The sequence below is a fragment of the Dryas octopetala genome, chromosome 2, assembly GCF_963921425.1.
Source record: "Dryas octopetala chromosome 2, drDryOcto1.1, whole genome shotgun sequence".
Lineage (NCBI taxonomy): Eukaryota > Viridiplantae > Streptophyta > Magnoliopsida > Rosales > Rosaceae > Dryas > Dryas octopetala.
Window position 1 is genome coordinate 29,715,568 of NC_141367.1, and position 19,959 is coordinate 29,735,526.

At 37.4% G+C, this 19,959-nt stretch overlaps 4 protein-coding genes across 5 annotated transcripts in view; 1 reads left to right on the forward strand and 3 right to left on the reverse strand.

Annotated features, from left to right (window-relative positions):
• Window positions 1-678: 678 nt before the first annotated feature.
• Window positions 679-5,195, reverse strand: LOC147295430 (Agenet and bromo-adjacent homology (BAH) domain-containing protein). 2 transcript variants are annotated; one of them, XM_086233665.1, is made up of 7 exons: window positions 4,751-4,886; window positions 3,654-3,720; window positions 3,257-3,342; window positions 3,015-3,137; window positions 1,996-2,838; window positions 1,677-1,887; window positions 679-1,539 (listed from the first exon to the last, which is right to left on the reverse strand). In XM_086233665.1, exons 2-7 carry the CDS (start codon window positions 3,670-3,672, stop codon window positions 995-997), a joined length of 1,827 nt encoding a protein of 608 aa, XP_086089791.1. In that variant the 5' UTR covers window positions 3,673-3,720; window positions 4,751-4,886; the 3' UTR covers window positions 679-994. The 2 variants fall into 2 exon arrangements, with proteins under 2 accessions (XP_086089791.1, XP_086089790.1); XM_086233664.1 differs by lacking the exon at window positions 3,654-3,720 and having other exon boundaries at window positions 4,751-5,195.
• Window positions 5,196-11,862: 6,667 nt separating this feature from the next.
• LTA2 (2-oxoacid dehydrogenases acyltransferase family protein) lies at window positions 11,863-15,130 on the forward strand. Its single transcript, XM_086231641.1, has 6 exons — window positions 11,863-12,989; window positions 13,103-13,294; window positions 13,396-13,483; window positions 13,576-13,646; window positions 13,755-13,838; window positions 14,638-15,130. The coding sequence occupies exons 1-6, from the start codon at window positions 12,114-12,116 to the stop codon at window positions 14,740-14,742; spliced, it is 1,416 nt and encodes a 471-aa protein (XP_086087767.1). The 5' UTR covers window positions 11,863-12,113; the 3' UTR covers window positions 14,743-15,130.
• A 385-nt stretch (window positions 15,131-15,515) lies between these two features.
• On the reverse strand, window positions 15,516-16,727 carry LOC147295432 (Glycolipid transfer protein (GLTP) family protein). The gene is made up of 4 exons (XM_086234271.1): window positions 16,491-16,727; window positions 16,010-16,182; window positions 15,721-15,866; window positions 15,516-15,622 (listed from the first exon to the last, which is right to left on the reverse strand). Exons 1-4 carry the CDS (start codon window positions 16,725-16,727, stop codon window positions 15,516-15,518), a joined length of 663 nt encoding a protein of 220 aa, XP_086090397.1.
• A 500-nt stretch (window positions 16,728-17,227) lies between these two features.
• LOC147295433 (Major facilitator superfamily protein) overlaps window positions 17,228-19,959 on the reverse strand; it is a 4,599-nt gene continuing 1,867 nt past the window's right edge. The window contains exons 4-5 of the mRNA XM_086233766.1: window positions 18,927-18,935; window positions 17,228-18,278 (exon numbers count right to left, since the gene is read on the reverse strand). Of these exons, the coding sequence (XP_086089892.1) occupies window positions 17,393-18,278; window positions 18,927-18,935 (895 nt within the window). The 3' untranslated portion in view covers window positions 17,228-17,392. The remainder of the gene's footprint in view (window positions 18,279-18,926; window positions 18,936-19,959) is intronic.

Consider the following 19,959-nt stretch of genomic DNA (forward strand, 5'->3'; position numbering starts at 1 on the left):
CAGTTTAGTCGTAGTTTGCAAGTTTCATCTATTTTACCTACTACTTGTAGCTCACCTTGTACACAAAGTGAAATTCCAACCTCAAAAAAGTTGAATATGTAGACCTACAACGCTGCATAATACATTGGATCCCTGCGTGTAGGAGTTAAAAAAAAATTTCAAGCGCACCCAAATCAAATATTTAGTGGCTTTTGCCTGTTGTCTATGTTCCATCAGCAGCTACATCACTAAACCAACGGTCATCTTGACCAAAAAAAAAAAAAAAAAACCAACGGTCATTAGAAGATGTCAAGCTGCCGGTGGGTAAAGTAATGGGTTAAAAGTAAAATCGATTTATCTTTGACCAAAAAAAAAAAAAGTAAAATCAATCTATAATTTCATTCCCAATGTAACAAAAAAAACTCAAATCCAACATGACACACACTACCTGGGCACTACCACATTATTTGGAATACTAGTTTAGGATCTCTAGCATTTTTCATAAAATGACAAGAATACATTTTGGACTCATTTTATTGGTTAAATGGTTATCAAATTCATGTAGCTTAAGGGATCCTCCTTTCCAATAGTGGGAACCCACTCACATTTAAAATTTCACAGATTGTGCTCCACAAAGCTCTCAAATATCCCACATAATACAATCCAAATTCAAGGGGTGGACCAGCTCAAACTTTAAACTAGTGACAAGTTGAAATTTTATTATCGAAAATAACAATACACAAATTACAACGAACTGATACAAAATATGAAGAAAAAGTTAGTACTCTACAGGCTACAAAGGTTATTCTGCATTTCTATTGCACCCAAAATTTTCTGCCCATTGTTGGATAAATTGTTAAACGCAAGTACATATGTGAAGACTTGGATGCCATGACTTCTCAAACAAACATTTCCAGAGATGACATTGCTGAGCTAAAGGGACTAGACGAGAGTGGCATCGAATAGATGGCCCAGAGCATATATACTTGTGGAGAAGGAAAAAAGTGTGGGACAACTACATAACTAAGCTTGTCAATGGTGGTGCGACTGAAGAACCGAAAAGAGAATCACCTAAATATTTGCAGTTCTCATGATCAACTTTCAGAGATGATGGAATCAAGAACCTTTCACAAGCACTGGATCCCACAAGGCCACGGGTGCTTTTAGTATCAGTATCTATGTAATGCAGCTTCTGGACAGAGCTCCCATTACTACGTCTTCTCTTCCTTGAAGACTTCCACTTCAGTGGGGCGAGCAGACAATCCTTCAAAAGATCGGGAACCTTATCCAATCCTTTAACCTTTACTTCCTTGTCATTTTCAGATAACAAACAAGAATCACTATATCCGGTTTCATCTTTCTTCATCACTCTGCTATCACAGACTGCAGGTTGAGCTGATATGGCATCAAAACAATTCCCCGCAACTTGCTCTGTCTCTAAGTTAGATTGTATTGAGCTCACAAGATCTGGCCTCTCCTTAATATGAGCCCACCCATTACCCAACCACTCCTGAGAATGCCTTACTTCACCACACCCAACAATCAACCCCCGCTTCTCTCCTGCACAAAGAGTAAACAATTAATACTTTAAAAAAATAATGTCGGACAATAATACAAACAAAAAAGGAACTTGACAATTCGTGAACTTGTCTTCATTGTTACTATTAGATTTCAAGGAAGGGAAAGTCTTTACAAACCTGGGAAATACACATGAAGTTTATCCTCACATTCCTTCCGAACTACTATGCCTTCCCACCACCCATCATGCCACCACACATCTACAACAGTCCCAACAACCCATGAAACTATGCCTTTGTTAGACTGTGGAGATGGCCGAATACTTGGCCTACCACAAATCCGAAGACCCAATTGATGAGGAGCTGCAAACCTGGACGCTAAAATCCATTCCTACAAAATCAAAACCATAAAGTTCATAGTGAGCTACAGGCAAAGAACAAGTGTGAATACAAATTTTGCACAAAAAGAAAAAATGAAGGAGATGATACCAATGCATACCTCAAGTTTGTTAGCTTCATCAGTCGCATCCTGAATATCTTGGTATCGAACCTTCACTTTATGTTTACACTTCTTGATAATCAAAGCTCTAAACCAACACCCTCTAATGCCACTGTCTTGTGAGAGGACTTCAACCTGGGAACCCACTGCTAGATGCTGCAGCAGGTTTTGTTTCACCTCTTTAACAGGTAAAATAACAGCAGAACTTCCTCTTCCAAGGCCACAGGCTTCACTTTTACTTCTGCAGTCAGTTCCATTTTTACTCAAATTCCCCACATCCACACATACTGCATCCAGTGTTTCCCTTCTGTCACTGTATTCCAAGTGCATTTCATCACCTTTAAATGAACGATGCCTCTTTTTAGGTCGGATACCATTGGCATCAACATTTTTTTCCACTTTCAACCCATCCACTGACTGTTGAGAACTCCCATGAACCTTTGAAGGAGAAACTATGCACATATATCTAAGTATCTCCTGTTTCCAATAACCTTTAACTTGAGTAATGTCAAAGGGCTTCACATCATCGTTTTCAAACTGCTTGTGGCATACATAGGGTTCCAACTGAGTTTGTGTCGCCTCTTTCATAAATTTCTCGAAATGCTGGGGGCTGAGGACGGTAGCCAATCCATCTATGCATTCAATACTGAGATCTTGAAGACAAAGAGAAAAGAAAATCTCTCTGTCATTAAAATTGTGAGGCAAAGTAATACCAACCTCATCAACTTTGTGAAACCATCGTACCACAACCATCTTGTTGCCCCTAGAGTCCTCGTACAGATCTTCTAAGTATGCAACAAGACGTTTATCCTCCTCTGCTAAAACAAATACAAAACCATGAACCTGAAAGTATTTGGAAAGAAGGACAAGACATGAAATAAGTCAGATGACAACATTATTAAAAAACACACACACAACCGACAGTACGTGTGGGCAGACACACACACACATATGCATACATTTGATTAAGTACCAAAAGAGAATTTTTTAAAAAAAAAAAACAGCACAATAACACTCACGGAGACTACAACACCGTTCCTGCTGAAGGATTGATAATGCCTTCGTTTTTTCCTGCACGTCCAAGGAGAACCTAACCACAGAAACTCTGTAGTATGGTGACCCAGCTTCCGTATAGAAGTATCCTAGGGAAAAGATGGAAAATGAAGATAAATAAATAAAAATCATTTTTTAAAAATGTATAATTCACAAAACATGCAGGTGGAATAAATAAATAGTCAGGAGTCAGCAGCATCATTCTTACCTTCGAGATTTCAATATCCAACTCACAAGCATCTTTACCATCAACCACACCTCCATCTGAATCAGATGATTTGTGAGGCAATGCATCTGAAGGATCCATAAAATAAACAAATTAAGAATATGACATTTATCTTGGATCACAATTAAAATTATAAAAACATATATAATGACATATATATCCACAACTAGAAGAAAAAGACATGTATACCAAATAGAAAACAAAAAATATTAACAGAAGCAAGTGTATAAACTGTGACAAGAAGTGAAAAAGGACATGTATCCATAGCTGACGGATCCATGTAACAGAGAGACTAAAAACCTGATGATATAAACTACCATAGATACCAAAGATTATTAGGGAAGAAAACATAATAAATTTGGCCATGAAGGGTCTTGACCTAGAAATTTTGAGGGCATAAGGATTCCGATGCTCTCAACCAGCTCTTTACAATTTAATTAAAAATCCTGCAGCCCAGATCATAGTCAGTTCACAAAAACAGGAGCACCAGCAATACCATGAAGAAAACTACATGGTCAAGGATGAATGAATAGAGAAAGACATGAGGGTAAAAGTAAGATAATGCATAAAAACGGCGCATGCCACCTACAAGGTCCTCCAGTAGTGAATAAGCCATGTTGTGACCCAGCAAGCCTAAGGTGTAAAGAACATGACAAAAATCTAGCTCTACAACTTTTTAAAATATATACAATGGGTAGAACGTATTCAAGTTTTCAGTATAACAGAAGGACAAAGGAGGATTAGAAAAAAATAAATTTTAAATGGGCATGGAAGAGATGAAAATAATTTTAGGCAATACAAACCAGCTTAGACAACAAGATCTTTTGGCAGAGCCAACTGTAGAAATTGTGAGAAAAAAGAAAACGGAAAACCCTAACAAAGAATTAAACTTTTAGAAAAAGGAAAAGCCTTGGACTTGGCCTGTAGGTGAACCAAACAATCCTCCGCAAACCCTCTTCTCATAACAAAGAATGAAACTTTAATAAAAGGAAAAGCCTTGGTCTTGGCCTGTAGGTGAACCAAACAACCCTCCGCCCAATCAACCAGAGAACCCAATTTGAAAAATACTTGGAAGGTCATAACCGATGTACAGGCGGAACCGAAGATCCAATACACGAATTACAAAACAGTGAAATTATAAATATGAATCAATAAAAACGGAGCATGAGAACGGTTAGTTTTTTAAATTGGGAAAACCCCACCTCAGGAAAAAAAAAGCCAATAAAGTTCAACAAAACCCAAGTAATTCTATATCCACCTGGACCACCTCCAATACAACCATCCAGATCCAGGAAATTTCTTTAACAAAATTCAAAACCCAACATATATATAAGAAAAAATTGAAGACGAACACTAAAAAGAATTATGTTCTTCCAATTAAAAGAAAACTAAAAACCCACAAATCATCAAAAACAACCAGAAAAAAGGGAGGGGTATAAAAATTCATCACGAAAATGAAGAAAGAGCGTAATTTACCTGAAACGATGGAATTGAGCCAATCAACGACCTCTCTACGGGACTTGAGCTTAGCGAGCAAAGACATAGAGAATAAGGAGCGGTTTCGAAAGGCATAGTGATAGGACATGTGCCTCAAGCTCTTCTCTTTGCCTACCACAGCCAGATCTGAGCTCCCGTCGCTACGCTTCAGATAGTAATGGACCTCTCTCCTCCCTTTGTCGCTTGACACGAACACCTCCTCCCACTTCACGAACCCAAACGCCGTCGTCACTACCTCCGCCAATCTCTCCATCCCCTCTCAAAGTTCCGCAATTCAAAGCCCTAATAGATTATATCGAAGGCGCTCTGGCTCTAATTGATTGCATATAAACCGAGCTAAAAGTCAATTCGCAATACACGAACCAGAGGCTCTCTCTCTCTCTGTTTTTCTCTATCTCTCTGTTTCTACTTTCTATGATGAAATGGAAGAGGGGTTTGAACGGCAAATTCGAAACTTTATTATTCAAGGGGAGGACGGAGGGGAGCTAGGGTTTCGAGATTTGAGGATGTGGATTGAGATGGACGGTTGAGATTGCTTCCACGAACATGACAGTATGACACGGAGGAAAGTTGTAGGAAATTGCGAGGATATCTAAGGGGATTTTGGTTTTCCGGAAATACCCCTAGTGAACTTCGGAAACTACAGGCTTGTTTTTTGCCAAATTACATTTTTGTTCCTATATTTTCACAAAATTTCTACTTTAATCTTTAATTTTAGTCTTATTTTTTTAATTTTGTCAATTTCAATCTTAATATTTCAGCCATTAAGTCTAAATTGTTAATTTTGTTTAAATTGTTGATGAAAACTCTAACATGGCACCGCTTGTTTTGCACCTAAATGGTATTTCGGACATCTTAGTCCATGTGAATACTTATTTAATTACCTATACGTCTTTTAATTCCATTGTAATTTTTTATTCAAATTGTGTTCAATGGTTGGTATGTAATTTCATAGACATTCAGGTGGAGTAAAATGTCCAAACATCACTCATGTATGAAGCACATCAAATTTTATGTCAATAAACATTGTTAACAATTTAGACTTAATTGTTGTAATATTAAAAATATATGATTGTAAGTGCCAAATAAAAAAAAAACATAAATTGAATAAATTTCATGAAAGTCCAAGTCCTAAAAATATAATTTGGCATTTATATATATATATCCATCACATGTTGGAATTACAATATTTGACAACAGGACAATGAACAAGTTGGAGAGAGAGTGGCGCCCGCAATTGCCGGTGTAGAAAAGGAAGAATCGCTCAGTTTGTTTGCCAGCTGTCGATTGGATTAAAAAAAAAAAACAAATTGCATTTGTCAGGAAAAAAAGGCATGTAAATTTTATGTTTTACCAAGAAAAACATATAAGTTTTTTTTTTTGCTAGAACATATAAGCTATGGTTGCCAAAATAATTTTTTCTTGGCCTTGAAATTTTTTTCTCAAAATATACGGATCCTATATAGATTTCAATATATAATGAGTTTCATACAATATGGGGGAAAAAAAATTGAACTATAAGTTTTTTCTTATATGCATTTGCCTCTTTGTGGAACAAATATTCAAGTGAGGTGTATTTCTATCAAAATAATAAGGAGTGGAATTTGTCCATTTTATTATTGATGTAATAATGAGTGTAAATATCAATAAACCAACAGTTAGTTGGGTTTTTTTTTTTTTTGACGGCTCAAACATAATGAAAATATTCATATTATATATCATTCTTAAATATTCATAAACTCATAATCCTAACCTATTAGTGTCTAAAAAAATAATTTTCAGCATAACAAAAATATAAAAAAATTAAACAATCAAACATGTAAACGTAATTCCGTAAATGCAAACAAAATTAAATATATTTATTTTCATTGAACTATAAGAGTTATACATATCACATTATTATCATATATCATCGTCATACATATCACTATATATCATTGTCATATACGAACACAACTAAATAGTTACCTAATTATTTAGTAATTTCGTAAAATAACGCGTTGGAATCTCATAACCTATCTACATGCAACTATCTCTAGTGCATTACACATTTACACCATAAGGATTATAATGTCGAGTTACTAACTTATATTCCATGAGAGTTGCATTTTCGTTCAAACCATGATTTAAAACAAACAAATCTCATGCTTGTTGGGTTTTCTTGCATTTGGAAATTGGATGGAATTGACCCCTAAGACCCTTGTCATGAAGATTTGATGATTTTTATATGGGTAATGTTATACTTGTAATTTTCATTTTCAAATTTGTATACTGATATGAAAGTGTTTGTTTTATTCATATCTGAACTCATCTTAGTAACTTACATTAAGACCAAAAAAAAACTCATCTTAAATTTATTTATTATGTAATTCAACACTTCATTTCATCACTAAGTATTTTTTCAAAAAGAATCACTAATTTTTGAGAAATAACAACGGTCGAAGAACAAAGGCTCAAAACGACAGATGCTCTTCTTTTCTCACGCAGAAACTTGCTGACTTTTCAAAACACAAGGGTCCACCGGGCTGCCATTTTACCAGCGTCAACATCCCTGCGAGTCCAACACAGCATCTACATAGATACAACGTCATAACACCCTATCAACCCCCTTTAAAAAAAATTTATATATGTTTTTTTATTAAGGAATATAATGAAAAAATAAAGAAAGTAGATAAGGACACCAATAAAGGCAAAATGGGTGAAGTAGGCCCATTGAAAATAGCTCCAAAAGACAGCTAAGTCGGCCGCCCCGGCCCTCAAAATTGGGCATCATCTGAAAGGCGGGAGAGTTATTCAGGATATTTTTCTTTGAATACAAGCCAAAGCGAATCTGAGCCGTTGCCACGTTCAAATGCAAACCTCCCATATCGATGATACGCGCCAACTCGCAGGGGTATAAATGGAAGACACATAATAGGCCCAATAAACAAAATCATACCTTTAATAGAAAGAAAGATCGAGTGTGGCACTCTGGCCTATAATTATAAACGGGCCCCATATACATAAACATGTCCTCTACTCACTCTAAAGCAAAAGTCGGGCAAAATTGAGTTTTTTTTTTTTTTTCTATATTTAAATAATTTAGAGGATTGTATATTTTCGTAGAGCATGACAAAGAGAGGCTTTTTAGAATTTAATTATGTTAATGGCAATTAACAATCATGGGGTTACAACTTTAGGTCATGATGAATTTGGACGGGTTGTCTCTTAGTGAAGCTCATAAGAATATCCTGGAATCTCCAAATTATTAACATATTAATTGTGGCAAAACTAAGAAAAGAGAGAGAGATGAAGAAGACTGACAATATAACTGACACAGGTGGCTATGCAGATCCAGAGGACCAGAACCCAATTGATGGGTGCTTATAGATGGAACAGTAAATCACAATTCTGGGCTATACTTCATGGGCTGTTCTTGGATTGTGTAAAGAATTTTGGGCTTCCCTACATGGGCTGTTCTTGGGTTGTGTAAGAGTCCGTGGAATCTGATTGTTTACCCCATGGAGAATTCAAGCTGCACAAGCTGACGGGTTAGTTGACGTTCATACCCCAGCTAGCTACCTCAAGCTCTATTTATTGGGGACCAACGTCGCACAACCTTTGCAAGAATGCAAGTGCGGTGCCTCACTCCCCACTCCTTAACTAGAATTAGGGGTGGGCACGGTCCAGTCCAATCCAGTTCTCCCCCAAAACCGTGCACTGGACTGTGGAGGTTATCCAGTCCAATCCGGTGCTGAGAACTGTACGTTTTGCATCAGAATTGGACCAAACTGAACTGTAACAATTCCAGTTTGGTCCGGTGCACTGTTTGGGGCTGGACTAAAAATTGCACTGCACTAAGCCACCAAACTGATTCACAATCACAAACACAATTCACAACCCCAAATCAACTAAGAAATGAAGAAACAAATCATTGTAAAATTCGACACTGAAACACCATTTGATTGAATACATACATCCCAGAGAAAAATTTCTAATGAAAAACAAAACCCAAATCGGATTTGACAACAACAATAAGTTGACTTTACTGTAAAATCAGTAAATCCCTAACCTCTAACCCGAAATCAGTAAATCCCTAACCCCAAATCAAAACCTAAATCCCCAAATCAAACCCCAAATCAAACCCTAAATCAAACCCCTAACCCAAAATCAGTAATACTGTAATAGAGTGAGATATGAGAGACGAGAGATGAGCGTCTGCGACTATGTGAAAATGGCAGTTCTCACAGACCCATAGCTCATGGATCGAACCTCTCTTCGTCTTTCTCCAAAATCGAGATTGAGAGGGGAGATCGAGATCGAGAGGCGCTAAGAGGGTGAGAGATCGAGAGCTAGATTGAGAGGCGCTGAGAGAGTGGGAGATCGAGAAGCGACGGGAAGAGAGGAAGATGGCAACGACGACGGCGACGGAAAGAGAGAAATATGGCGAGGACGAGTCGGCGACAGACACAGAGTCTGCTAGAAGAAGATCGCGACGACGTGAGGAAGATCGCGACGGCGTGAGGAAGACCGCGACGGCGAGAAGAAGATCACGACGGCGAGAAGAAGATCACGATGGCGAGAAGAAGATCGCGACGGCGTGAGTGAGGCGTGACTGCGTGAGTGTCTGAAGTCTGAGTGACTGTGGCGTGAGGGAGCTGAGGGTTTCAGACTTCAGTCTTTCTGCTTTCAGACTTTGAGTTTGAACTTTGAAGTCTTTGAGTCAAACTGTCACAGTGTCAAAATGAAATTGTTTTACTGTTCAGTCTGTTTGAGTTTGTGTAATTAAATTGGAGTTTTAAACACTTAAGTCACTTAAATATTTAATTATTTGTGTAATTAAATTGGGGTTTTAATTTTCATTGGGGTTTCAATTGTGGTTGTATACCCTAAACCCTAAACCCTAGTTAATTAGTTATATATGTTATATATTTATAATTTATTACTTATATATGTATAGAGTAATTAATATAATTTAGGGTATATGGTTATAGTTGACTATGAGTCTAATTGGGGTTTCAATTAGGTTTATATACTTATATAATTATATATATTATATACTTATTACTTATATATAATATATGCATAGAGTAATTAACTAATTAATATAGTTTAGGGTATATAGTTATAATTTTATTAGGGTATAGGGTTATAGTTGACTATGAGTCTAATTGAGGTTTCATTGGGGTTTCAATTGGGTATATAGTTATATATGTTATATACTTATATACTGATTACTTATATATAATATATGTATAGAGTAATTAACTAATTAATATAGTTTAGGGTATATGGTTATAATGTATTAGAATATAGGGTTATAGTTGACTATGAGTCTAATTGGGGTTTCAATTGGGTATATAGTTATATATGTTATATACTTATATATTTATTACTTATATATAATATATGTATAGAGTAATTAACTAATTAATATAGTTTAGGGTATATGGTTATAATTGTATTAGGGTATAGAGTTATAGACTTATAGTTGACTATGAGTCTAATTGGGGTTTCATTGAGATTTCAATTGGGTTTATATACTTATATAGTTATTAGTTATATATGTTATATACTTATTACTTTTAGGGTTTACGGTATAGATTATTAGATTATAGAATTTCCTTTAAACTTTAAACTCTAAACTCTAATACATAATTTCCTCTATTAGAAGTTTATAACTAATTAACTATATACTATATCTTATAACTATAATAATTTTAGTATATAGAGTTTAATATATAGATTATAGAGTATAAAGAATATACAAATTTTATTATAAAAGGTATAACTAAAATTATATACTAAAACATTATTATATATATAGAATAATAGGCCATATGGTTATATGAAATATATTTTAGGGTCTAAAATATAGCTAGGTTAATATTAATTTTATTATCTAAAATGTGTAAAATGTGTGTAAAAATGTATGTAAAAATGTGTATAAAAATGTGTATAAAAATGTTTATAAAGTGTATAAAAATTGTATAAAAATTAAATATATATAAAAATTAAAAATACATATTAATTAAACGGTCCAATCCAGTCTAGTCCAGTTATGTGAAGTGAAAAACCGAACCGGAACTGGATTGGACCGGTCCAGTCTAGTTTTGACCCGGTGTTGACCAATTTTGGTCACAGCGGTTTTTTACGGTTTTTTTTTTCCTCCGGTTCGATTCGGTCCACCCGGTTTCCGGTTTAAACGCCCACCCCTAACTAGAATTGAGTTTTTGTTCTTTTTCACCATCTCTCATGGTTTGGAGTGAGTGATGTTGAGTATTTGTAAGAGATTTATAGAGCAAGACCTCTGTTTTTTTTTTTACATGGATAAGTGTTCTACATGGACGAAAAGAAGTCATTTACTTATTATGAACTAAAACAAGGTGAGAAGATACATATCAAGGAAGAACACTTATATGCTCACTGCTTAGTATAGTATCTAGTCTCAGTGGAAAGCAGGTTTGTTACATCATCCCCTTTATAAATAAATGAAACAATGTTTGCGTTACAAATCTCAGTACTTTTAAAATTGTCACAAACTCACGATATCTTATCACCAATAATAATATCACATTATTTGAGATCTAAATTTAAACATGATTTTAGGATTTATAGCATTACTTTTTTGTTTTTGGGTGGGTGCAGACTTATTGGGATGATCGAGCCCTTATTCACAACCGCATTGGACTTGCATATACATTCCCCATTAGGGAAGATTTTTTGGTAGGAAACAAAATAATTCAAGGTTATTTTATTCATCCTTTGAAAATGAAAGAAATCCAAGGTTTTTTTTTTTTTTTCTTATTTGTCATACTCTTGGTATTATTAGCTAATGGCCATTTGGTTTAATAAATTAAACTCTATCCCTATTTGTTAGAGTATGTCATAAGTTCATATCTCATAGACAATGATGATTAAAAAAAAAACTCTTGTTATTATCAACATTTTCCAAATTCCAAAAATACAAACTAACTAGCTTGTGATTTATTGGTACATGTTTTCTCAATATTAGAAAAATATTTGAAGAGGTCTGAAATTGGACTTCCCTACTCCATACAAAAAGTAGTGTGTTTTTGAATTGTGAAAATAAAATGGCGGATGTAGCTGATTGTTGCAAGTGTGAAAATAAAGAAGGAAGAGTGGGAGTGGCCAAAGTGGCAGGCGAATGGCGATGCAAACAATTAAAATCCAGTTGCGGGTGGGTAGCTGAAAGCCTCGAACCAACTCTACCTCGTCTTCTCCGCCCACCTTCTCTCTCTATAACCTTTTTCATCCAAATCACACACACAATTACACAAACACTGAGTCGAGAGCAGAGTTGAGTAGATCCAAACAAACAAACAAACAAACAAACAAACAAATGGCCTCTGCTTTTCTCTCCAAGACCACCATTTCCTTCTCCTCCTCCATCTCCACTTCCCTCCCATGGCGCTCCTCCACCGCATTTCGCGCTAAACCCCGCCGGCGAACCCTGACCGTCCAATCCAAGATCAGGGAGATCTTCATGCCCGCCCTCAGCTCCACCATGACCGAGGGCAAGATCGTCTCCTGGATCAAATCCGAAGGCGACGTCCTCAACAAAGGCGAGAGCGTCGTCGTCGTCGAGTCCGACAAGGCCGACATGGACGTCGAGACCTTCTACGACGGAATTCTCGCCGCCATCGTCGTCGGCGAAGGCGAGACCGCCCCCGTCGGCGCCGCCATCGGATTGCTCGCTGAGACCGAAGCCGAAGTCGCCGAGGCCAAAGCCAAAGCTTCCTCCAAAACCTCCACCAGCGCAGAAAGCGCTGTTACGCCCACTCCTCCACCTGTTACTGCCACTCCCGCCCCAACAATCGAACAGCCTCCGCCTCCGCCGTCTACTAAGGTGGTGCCCGACGGGCCCAGAAAGACTGTGGCCACTCCTTTTGCTAAAAAGCTAGCCAAACAGCACAAGGTGGACATTGCTTCCGTGGTGGGCACCGGCCCATTTGGCCGAATTACGCCTGCTGACGTGGAGGCCGCCGCCGGAATCGAACAGCCGAAGAAAGCCGTGGCCGCCGAGCCTACTCCCGTGGCCGCTGCTCCACCGAAGCCTTCTGCTTCCGCGCTTCCTCTGCTTCCCGGCTCGACTGTGGTGCCTTTTACGACGATGCAGGCCGCTGTTTCGAAGAACATGGTGGAGAGTCTCTCGGTGCCGACGTTCCGGGTTGGTTACCCCGTGAACAGCGATGCCATTGACGCCCTCTATGAGAAGGTACATTGGGATAATGTTTGTTTTAGTTGGGTTGTTGCCTTTTGGAATGCCAATTTGGTTTGATTGGTATGTGCATTTCTAGGATTTGAGCTAAATTCATTGACATTGTGCAGGTGAAACCAAAGGGTGTGACCATGACTGCCTTGTTGGCCAAGGCTACTGCTATGGCACTCGCCCAGCACCCAGCCGTGAATTCGAGCTGCAAAGATGGAAAGAGCTTTTCGTATAATAGTAACATAAACATTGCCGTTGCTGTTGCAATCAATGGTGGGCTGATCACCCCTGTTCTTCAGGATGCAGATAAGGTCTGTTCTATATGTGAATTATATGTTAATCAATTTTGTATATTTGCTCTTAATAGTTTGATGTTTAAATATTAATGTGTAATTTTTATTTGTTGGCACAGTTGGATTTGTATTTGTTATCCCAGAAATGGAAAGAGCTGGTGGAGAAGGCCCGTTCAAAGCAACTTCAGCCCCAAGAGTACAATTCAGGTCTTTATTGCAGAAACTCTGTGTCCATGTTTTTTCTTATCTCCTGGCTTTCTGCTGTGCTCATTAGTTTATATTGATTGAATTCTATGTAGGAACCTTCACTCTGTCCAATTTGGGCATGTTTGGAGTGGACAGGTTTGATGCTATTCTTCCTCCAGGCCAGGTGAGTTTTAACCCTTAAAGGCGAGACTTTTCGCTCTCATGAATTGATGAGATGCTTTTGCTCCTTATGATTATTTAGCTGCTTTCTGAATATTTTGATTGTAATCAGGGGGCTATCATGGCTGTCGGAGCTTCAAAGCCAACTGTTGTAGCCGTTAAAGATGGATTCTTCAGTGTAAAAAGTAAAATGCTGGTGAGTGTTATCCCTTTTTCTTTGTAATGCATGTCATGTTTCATAATGTTGGTGCACGTATATGCTGGGAAGTTTTACAAGGATGTAAGTTAAATTTCACACGTATTGAAGGCATCATCTCTGAACAAAATTCAAGAGCATACACAAATGAAAAGTAGTAGATGGACTTTTGGGGGACTTTGTTTTCTTTAGCATTACACTTCATTGTTACTAGTACTCCCAAATATTCCATGTCAGTACACAATGCTTGGCCTGCAACCCACTAATTAGCAATTTATTAGTTTTTACTGTAAGGAAAAGAATAATAAGAAGCTATATTGTATATAATAGCACAGGGAGTGGAAGATTTCCGTTATTAATTATTAGGGTTCAATGTTGCCACCAATGCTATAAACTTGTATAATCTGGCATGTGATGTGCTTTACTGAAAGTAGCTGTTCTCTAGTATCAATGATTTCGTGTACTTAGTTCTTTATGTATGTAAATTAATTTTGCTGGAGGGAAACATAGCCTTGTATTGAAACACCCCCATGCACCTCCATGTTAAAAGAGAGCAACAGCCCTTGCTTTGTAGTTGATCTACTGACTCCAATTTCCAGAAACATCAGTATCTCATATTGTGAATTGGATTTAACAAACCAGGTTTCTCTGCACTGCGAATATTTTTCCTTCTCTGCCTGTCATTTTTTCAATTTAACATAACAGCACCTTATGTGGAAAGTTGGAAATTATAACTTCCCTTGTAGTTAAGGTTTTTGAAAAGATACTTAATGGTGTTGGCATGTGGATCTTTCAACAGGTGAATGTAACAGCTGATCACCGGGTTATTTATGGTGCTGATTTGGCTGCCTTCCTCCAGACGTTTGCAAAGATTGTTGAGAACCCAGAAAGCCTCACATTGTAGAAGATGATTCAGGACTCCCAAATATTGAAAGTTTTTGACCCCAAGCCTCTATTTTTTGTCAGTGACAAAGGGATGATGTGTCTTACAAATGGGGTGCCCAACTAAGGAACACACTTTTGCAGTAATTTCTAGCATTTTCTGGTTATGTTGTACTTCATTTTGTTCTTGAGCTTTTAAGAAATTTTTTGAAACAGGGATATAGCAACTTGAAATACTTTGATAATACTCAGTGAGAGATTGCTTTGGTAGGAAGTTCAAAACCCATGGCTGTTTAATAATATCACCATCTCTTGCGGTTATAAATTAATTTCATCAGTTTTTTTGTAGATGCTGGATCCTTTTCATGTATGACAGTCATAGAATCTATAAATGGAGTGGTTGTTTATGACATTGGTGAATGTGGTTACCATTAACACTGGCAACTACAGAAAAGTAACCAGGTTTACCAAATTCAATTTATTAAGGACATCATGAATGAAGCCTTTAATTTTCAAAAGAATAGCCTTCCATAAACATATAGTTCCCTTGTGTCATGGTTACAACATTTATATACAGTCCCATTTTTGTTCTTGAGACTATAACAATGCCTGGGAACACCCAGAAGAAGATGCTATAACTACCATGTGAAGAAGACAAGAAGTAATCTTTAAGGGCTAGAGCTGCACAAATCTCTTACTGTTAAACAAGTTTTCCTGAACAGAAAGATGCAGGACAGACTTTGCTATGAAGGAGACACAGATTCTAACATATACAATAATAGGTGAAGGCCCATGTCACCAGTCCAAGCTGATATTCCTAGAAAGGTATAACTTATCTATGTACTCAATAACTGGAAGTGAGGCACAGATGTACCTTTTCATATTCTTCTCCGCTGACTGACCTGTAACAAAATTGAATGAGATGCATAATTGCATGAGAAAAGCTAAGGTGAGTTCAAACCCAGTACAACTTTGTGGATGGAAATCTTTTACACTTAACTGGATTCTTCGAGATTCACCAGAAGTTGATCCCTTGAGGGAAGAGCATACATACCAGCAGCAACTGCTGTCCTGACTGCCCAAGTGTGGTATGGCGCACAAACTTGGGCATAAGCTGTTGAAGCAGCGTCCCTTAAAGAGTAGTGACTAAAAGGCAACAAAAAACTAGGTTAAGAATACCTGCAGAATGATATACAACTGCAGCTTTTAGACTTGTAGTTAAAATGCAAAAGAGAGAAGGAGTTGCAAAATATGCAATTGTATATGAAGCGGTTCCTTCATGAACATACTCGCTTGACCAAAACCGTTCGAACAAAACTCTGATGAGGTCAAGACCCTGCCTAACTCGGCGTAAATTACGTGAATGGCTTCCCGGAGATTTTACTGTGGCATTTGCAACATCAAAATCAACTATATCTTCTAAAGTGTCAAAAGTCTTTGATGCTTCTACGAGACCATCAACCTGAATCAACCAAACCATGCACAATGTGAGTGAGATCCTGCAGAAAGGCTAATGAATTGAATGCAATGCGATTGAATAAGAATGATAAGAACTAGGGGCTTTAACATCTAGGAATCTCTTTGACTCTTTAAATATTTAACTGCCCAAAAAAGAAATACAGAATTGAAGCCATTGCACATACGATATATGGAGATAAATGGGAATTATGGGACATATATTATTGATATTTCATTATGTGACACATTTTATTTTTGGCCCCAAACAATTCAAACATGAAGAAAAGCGTGAAGGCGAAATAAGAAATGAACCTTGGTGACGTACTCCAACTCGGCGAACTTGAAGGCGAGGCCAAGGCAACTGAAGAGGATGGAGACGAGAGAGCAAGCCTCGCAGAAGATATCCAAACGCAGCCCTTTTTGGGATTTGAGGAACCTGGCCAGCTCCTCAAAGGCCTCAACTATCATTGACAGAGGCGTGCACGTGGCGGTGCTATCTGCCATGCCATCCATGCCGGTGTTGTGACAATATTTTGCCCTTAGAATCATTCACAAAAACTGTAAGTTGTAGTATATAACGCTGCAAACAATGAGGAGGGAAGGACGAGATCACAAGAAAATACAGAAATACATAACAAAAGGAGGTTGGGAAGAATGAATGAAGCAATTAATTAGTTGTTTGTTTGTTGCTTGTGTTGAAAATGAAAAGGGAGTGCAACGTACGTACGAGAGGCTATGAGTTTCAAGGTTCGCTAAGGATGCGGTCTGCCTAAGGAACAACTTTTGCATGTCAATCTCTAAAATTATAATGAGACGGATTTTTGGGGAAACTTAAGTCAATCTCTTGTCCATTAAGTTCTTTCTTTGTTGCTTATAACTTTACGAGATGAGACATAGAGTCCTTATTTCATTTTTTGTCCATGTAGTTTGGACTAAGTTTCACTTTCGTTTCTTTAAATTTAATTGTCCTTACAATTCAATTACACACTAACATTTATGTTCATCAACTAAGTCCATCTTTATAATGCCGGCTATTGCTCTAGCGGAAATAAGTAAAAAGCAAGTGTTTGATGAAATTCCTCTGATGCCAAGCAACATCTAATATTACATTTTACATATAGATAATACCAATGACCTCCTTCATCTATTACTTATTAATAATTCAAAGTAGACATTCTCTTCATATTTTATACACTAAACTAACTAGCTACGAACTACACCCGGTTGGCAAGCTCCACACCCTTTTCTTCAGACTCAGTACCTTCTTTCTTTAGGACCTGAATGGGCTTAAACGTGTACATTTTGGCACAAAAAATGTAGTAAATAAGATTTACAACTTGCAACAACGTGAGCAGCCAGTAGAAGTATTCCAATTTCCCCTTGTTCAAATTGTCATCTGGAAGCCAGTTGGATCCATTAGGCCCAGCACTATACTTGTGCACCAATGACACCAAGAGGGTGCTCACATAATTCCCAGCTGAGATTGCAGTCCAAAACAGAGCAGCCGCAGTGCTCCTCATGCTCTCTGGTGCCTGGTCATAGAAAAACTCGAGGTGCCCAATTGACATGAAGGCCTCAGCCATCCCATGAAGGCTGTACTGAGGCACAAGCCAGAAGACCGAGATGGGAATTGTGGAATATGGGTGGGCCTGAAGCCTATGGGCCAAAGCGGCCTTTTTCCGCTTGATTTCAACGAAGCCAGCAACGAATGTGGCGAGAATGGAAATGACAAACCCAATGCCCATTCTTGTAAGGAATGTGATGCCTCTTTCGAGGCCCGTGAACTTTCGGGCCACGCGGATGAGAACGCGGTCGTAGAAGGCGATGGTGAAGAGCATGGTGACGATGTTGAAAACGGTCATGGATCCAGCGGGGATTTGGAAGGAGCTTGTGAGGTGCCTGTCCATGGTTTTGGCTTGTTGGAGTGAGAATGTGTTTTGTTGGGCATAGGCTGTGATGAGGAGTATTCCTGCGGCCCAAATTGGGCCCATTCTGATTATTGATTTCAGTTCTTCCACTCGATGAATGGTGCTGAGCCTCCATAGATTTGGTGACTTGGGGTTGTCTTCCTCACTCACCATGGCTGCCTTGTCAAGAAATCTGCATTCAAATTTCACCATAATGTTAGTTTAATTATACCCCTTTAATTTAGTACACAATAACAAACATTGTGATTGGTTGGCTAGAAAAATGACTTTTATAGTTTTATGTCATTGCTTTGCCAGAAATTGGGTTTTTAAACTTAAAACCACGTCGTTTTAGACATCAGTATCCTATTTAATCATTGTTAACTTGATATACATTTTCCATCAATTCTCACCTTAAAGTTTAGAATTCAATAATTGTCTGGTAAGATATTAGAGCTTTGATTCTAAAAAGTTTTAGGTTCAAAATGTTTCGATTCTCATCCTAACTTGTCACTTCATGTTAACTTGCAGCTGTCTACATATAAAAATTAGAATTGAATAAGTTGAAAGTTTTTCTGATTGAGAAACAGTTGTGTTTTTTGCTCCAACAGTGTACATGTGGTGGTGGGCTAATGATGGATTGTAATTTGTTTGGGCTTGGTCAGGTCCTTCTCCATGACCAAACTCAATTGGCTTGTACTGACACCCGTGAAGCAAAAAGCTGAGCCAGCACGTTGCAGAAAATGGACTGGATGACTAGATTACTTGCTCCTATTGTGGACTGTGGAGGTGCGGATAACTCTTAGAGTCTCTGATTAATTATGGACTAGAGTACACCAACTTTCTGTGGCTTAGTTAAAGAGATCAACAAAGATAGAATCCAAGCATGTGGTGCCAGTCAACAAGACCAAAGGAGTGTGGTCCCTAAATCCAAACATGAATAATGCATGGACAAAATGATTTAGTCATCATCTGCAACATGCTTTCCACCGAACGACAACCTTGATAATGGGCTCTCCAAAATGATGATGATAATGGGCTCTCTTTTCTAGATACTACTACTAGCTAGATAGCTACTCACAGTCCAAAACTGGGCATCTCTATATCTTCCTTTCCATGTGAAAACAGTGTGTGAAAGAAGCAGTTAAAACACTAAACCACTTTTAGCCAAATCTATTGTAATCTGGTTTCTAAAATTTGGGAACTTCTAATCAATTAGGTAATCATCTTCATACTTCTATATATAATATATATATATATATATATGGATATGTAGGGTAATGTTTTCGGATTCAGTTTCTTTGTTTGGGGTTTCTTTTCTTAAATTTTAAATCTAATTGTGTATTATAAATTTAAAATTTTGAAAAAATAGGAAATTAATTTATAATATATTTAAGGGAGACTTCGAGTCTAGTCCATTTTATGAGTTTTTCTTAGACTAAAACCAGTAGTAATTTAAAGTTTTTTATTAAGTCCTTTTATTTTTTTTCTTTAACGACTTTATGTTAGGTTTTAACTCCAAGATTTTGGGCGCCAAAATCTCAGAGTTAAAACCTAATATACAACCTCTACAAAGCTTACTCTACACCCTAAGAGGGAAAATATCCTTCAAATAGAGAGAGATACTCTTCAAATCGAGAAAAACTTTATTATGAATTAAAATAATTTTCTTATAAATTTAAAACACTCTCGATCTCTATCTAAAACTCATTTTTCTAAAAAACCTAAGTCTAATTATGTTTCTATTTAATTTAAATGTTTGTGAGGTCGTATTCATGCATTCATAACTCTTCTATTATAATATATGATTATATTTAAAGAAAATAATAGGGAGAGCATCGTTTTATACCATTTAGTATACCATCGGCTCCCTC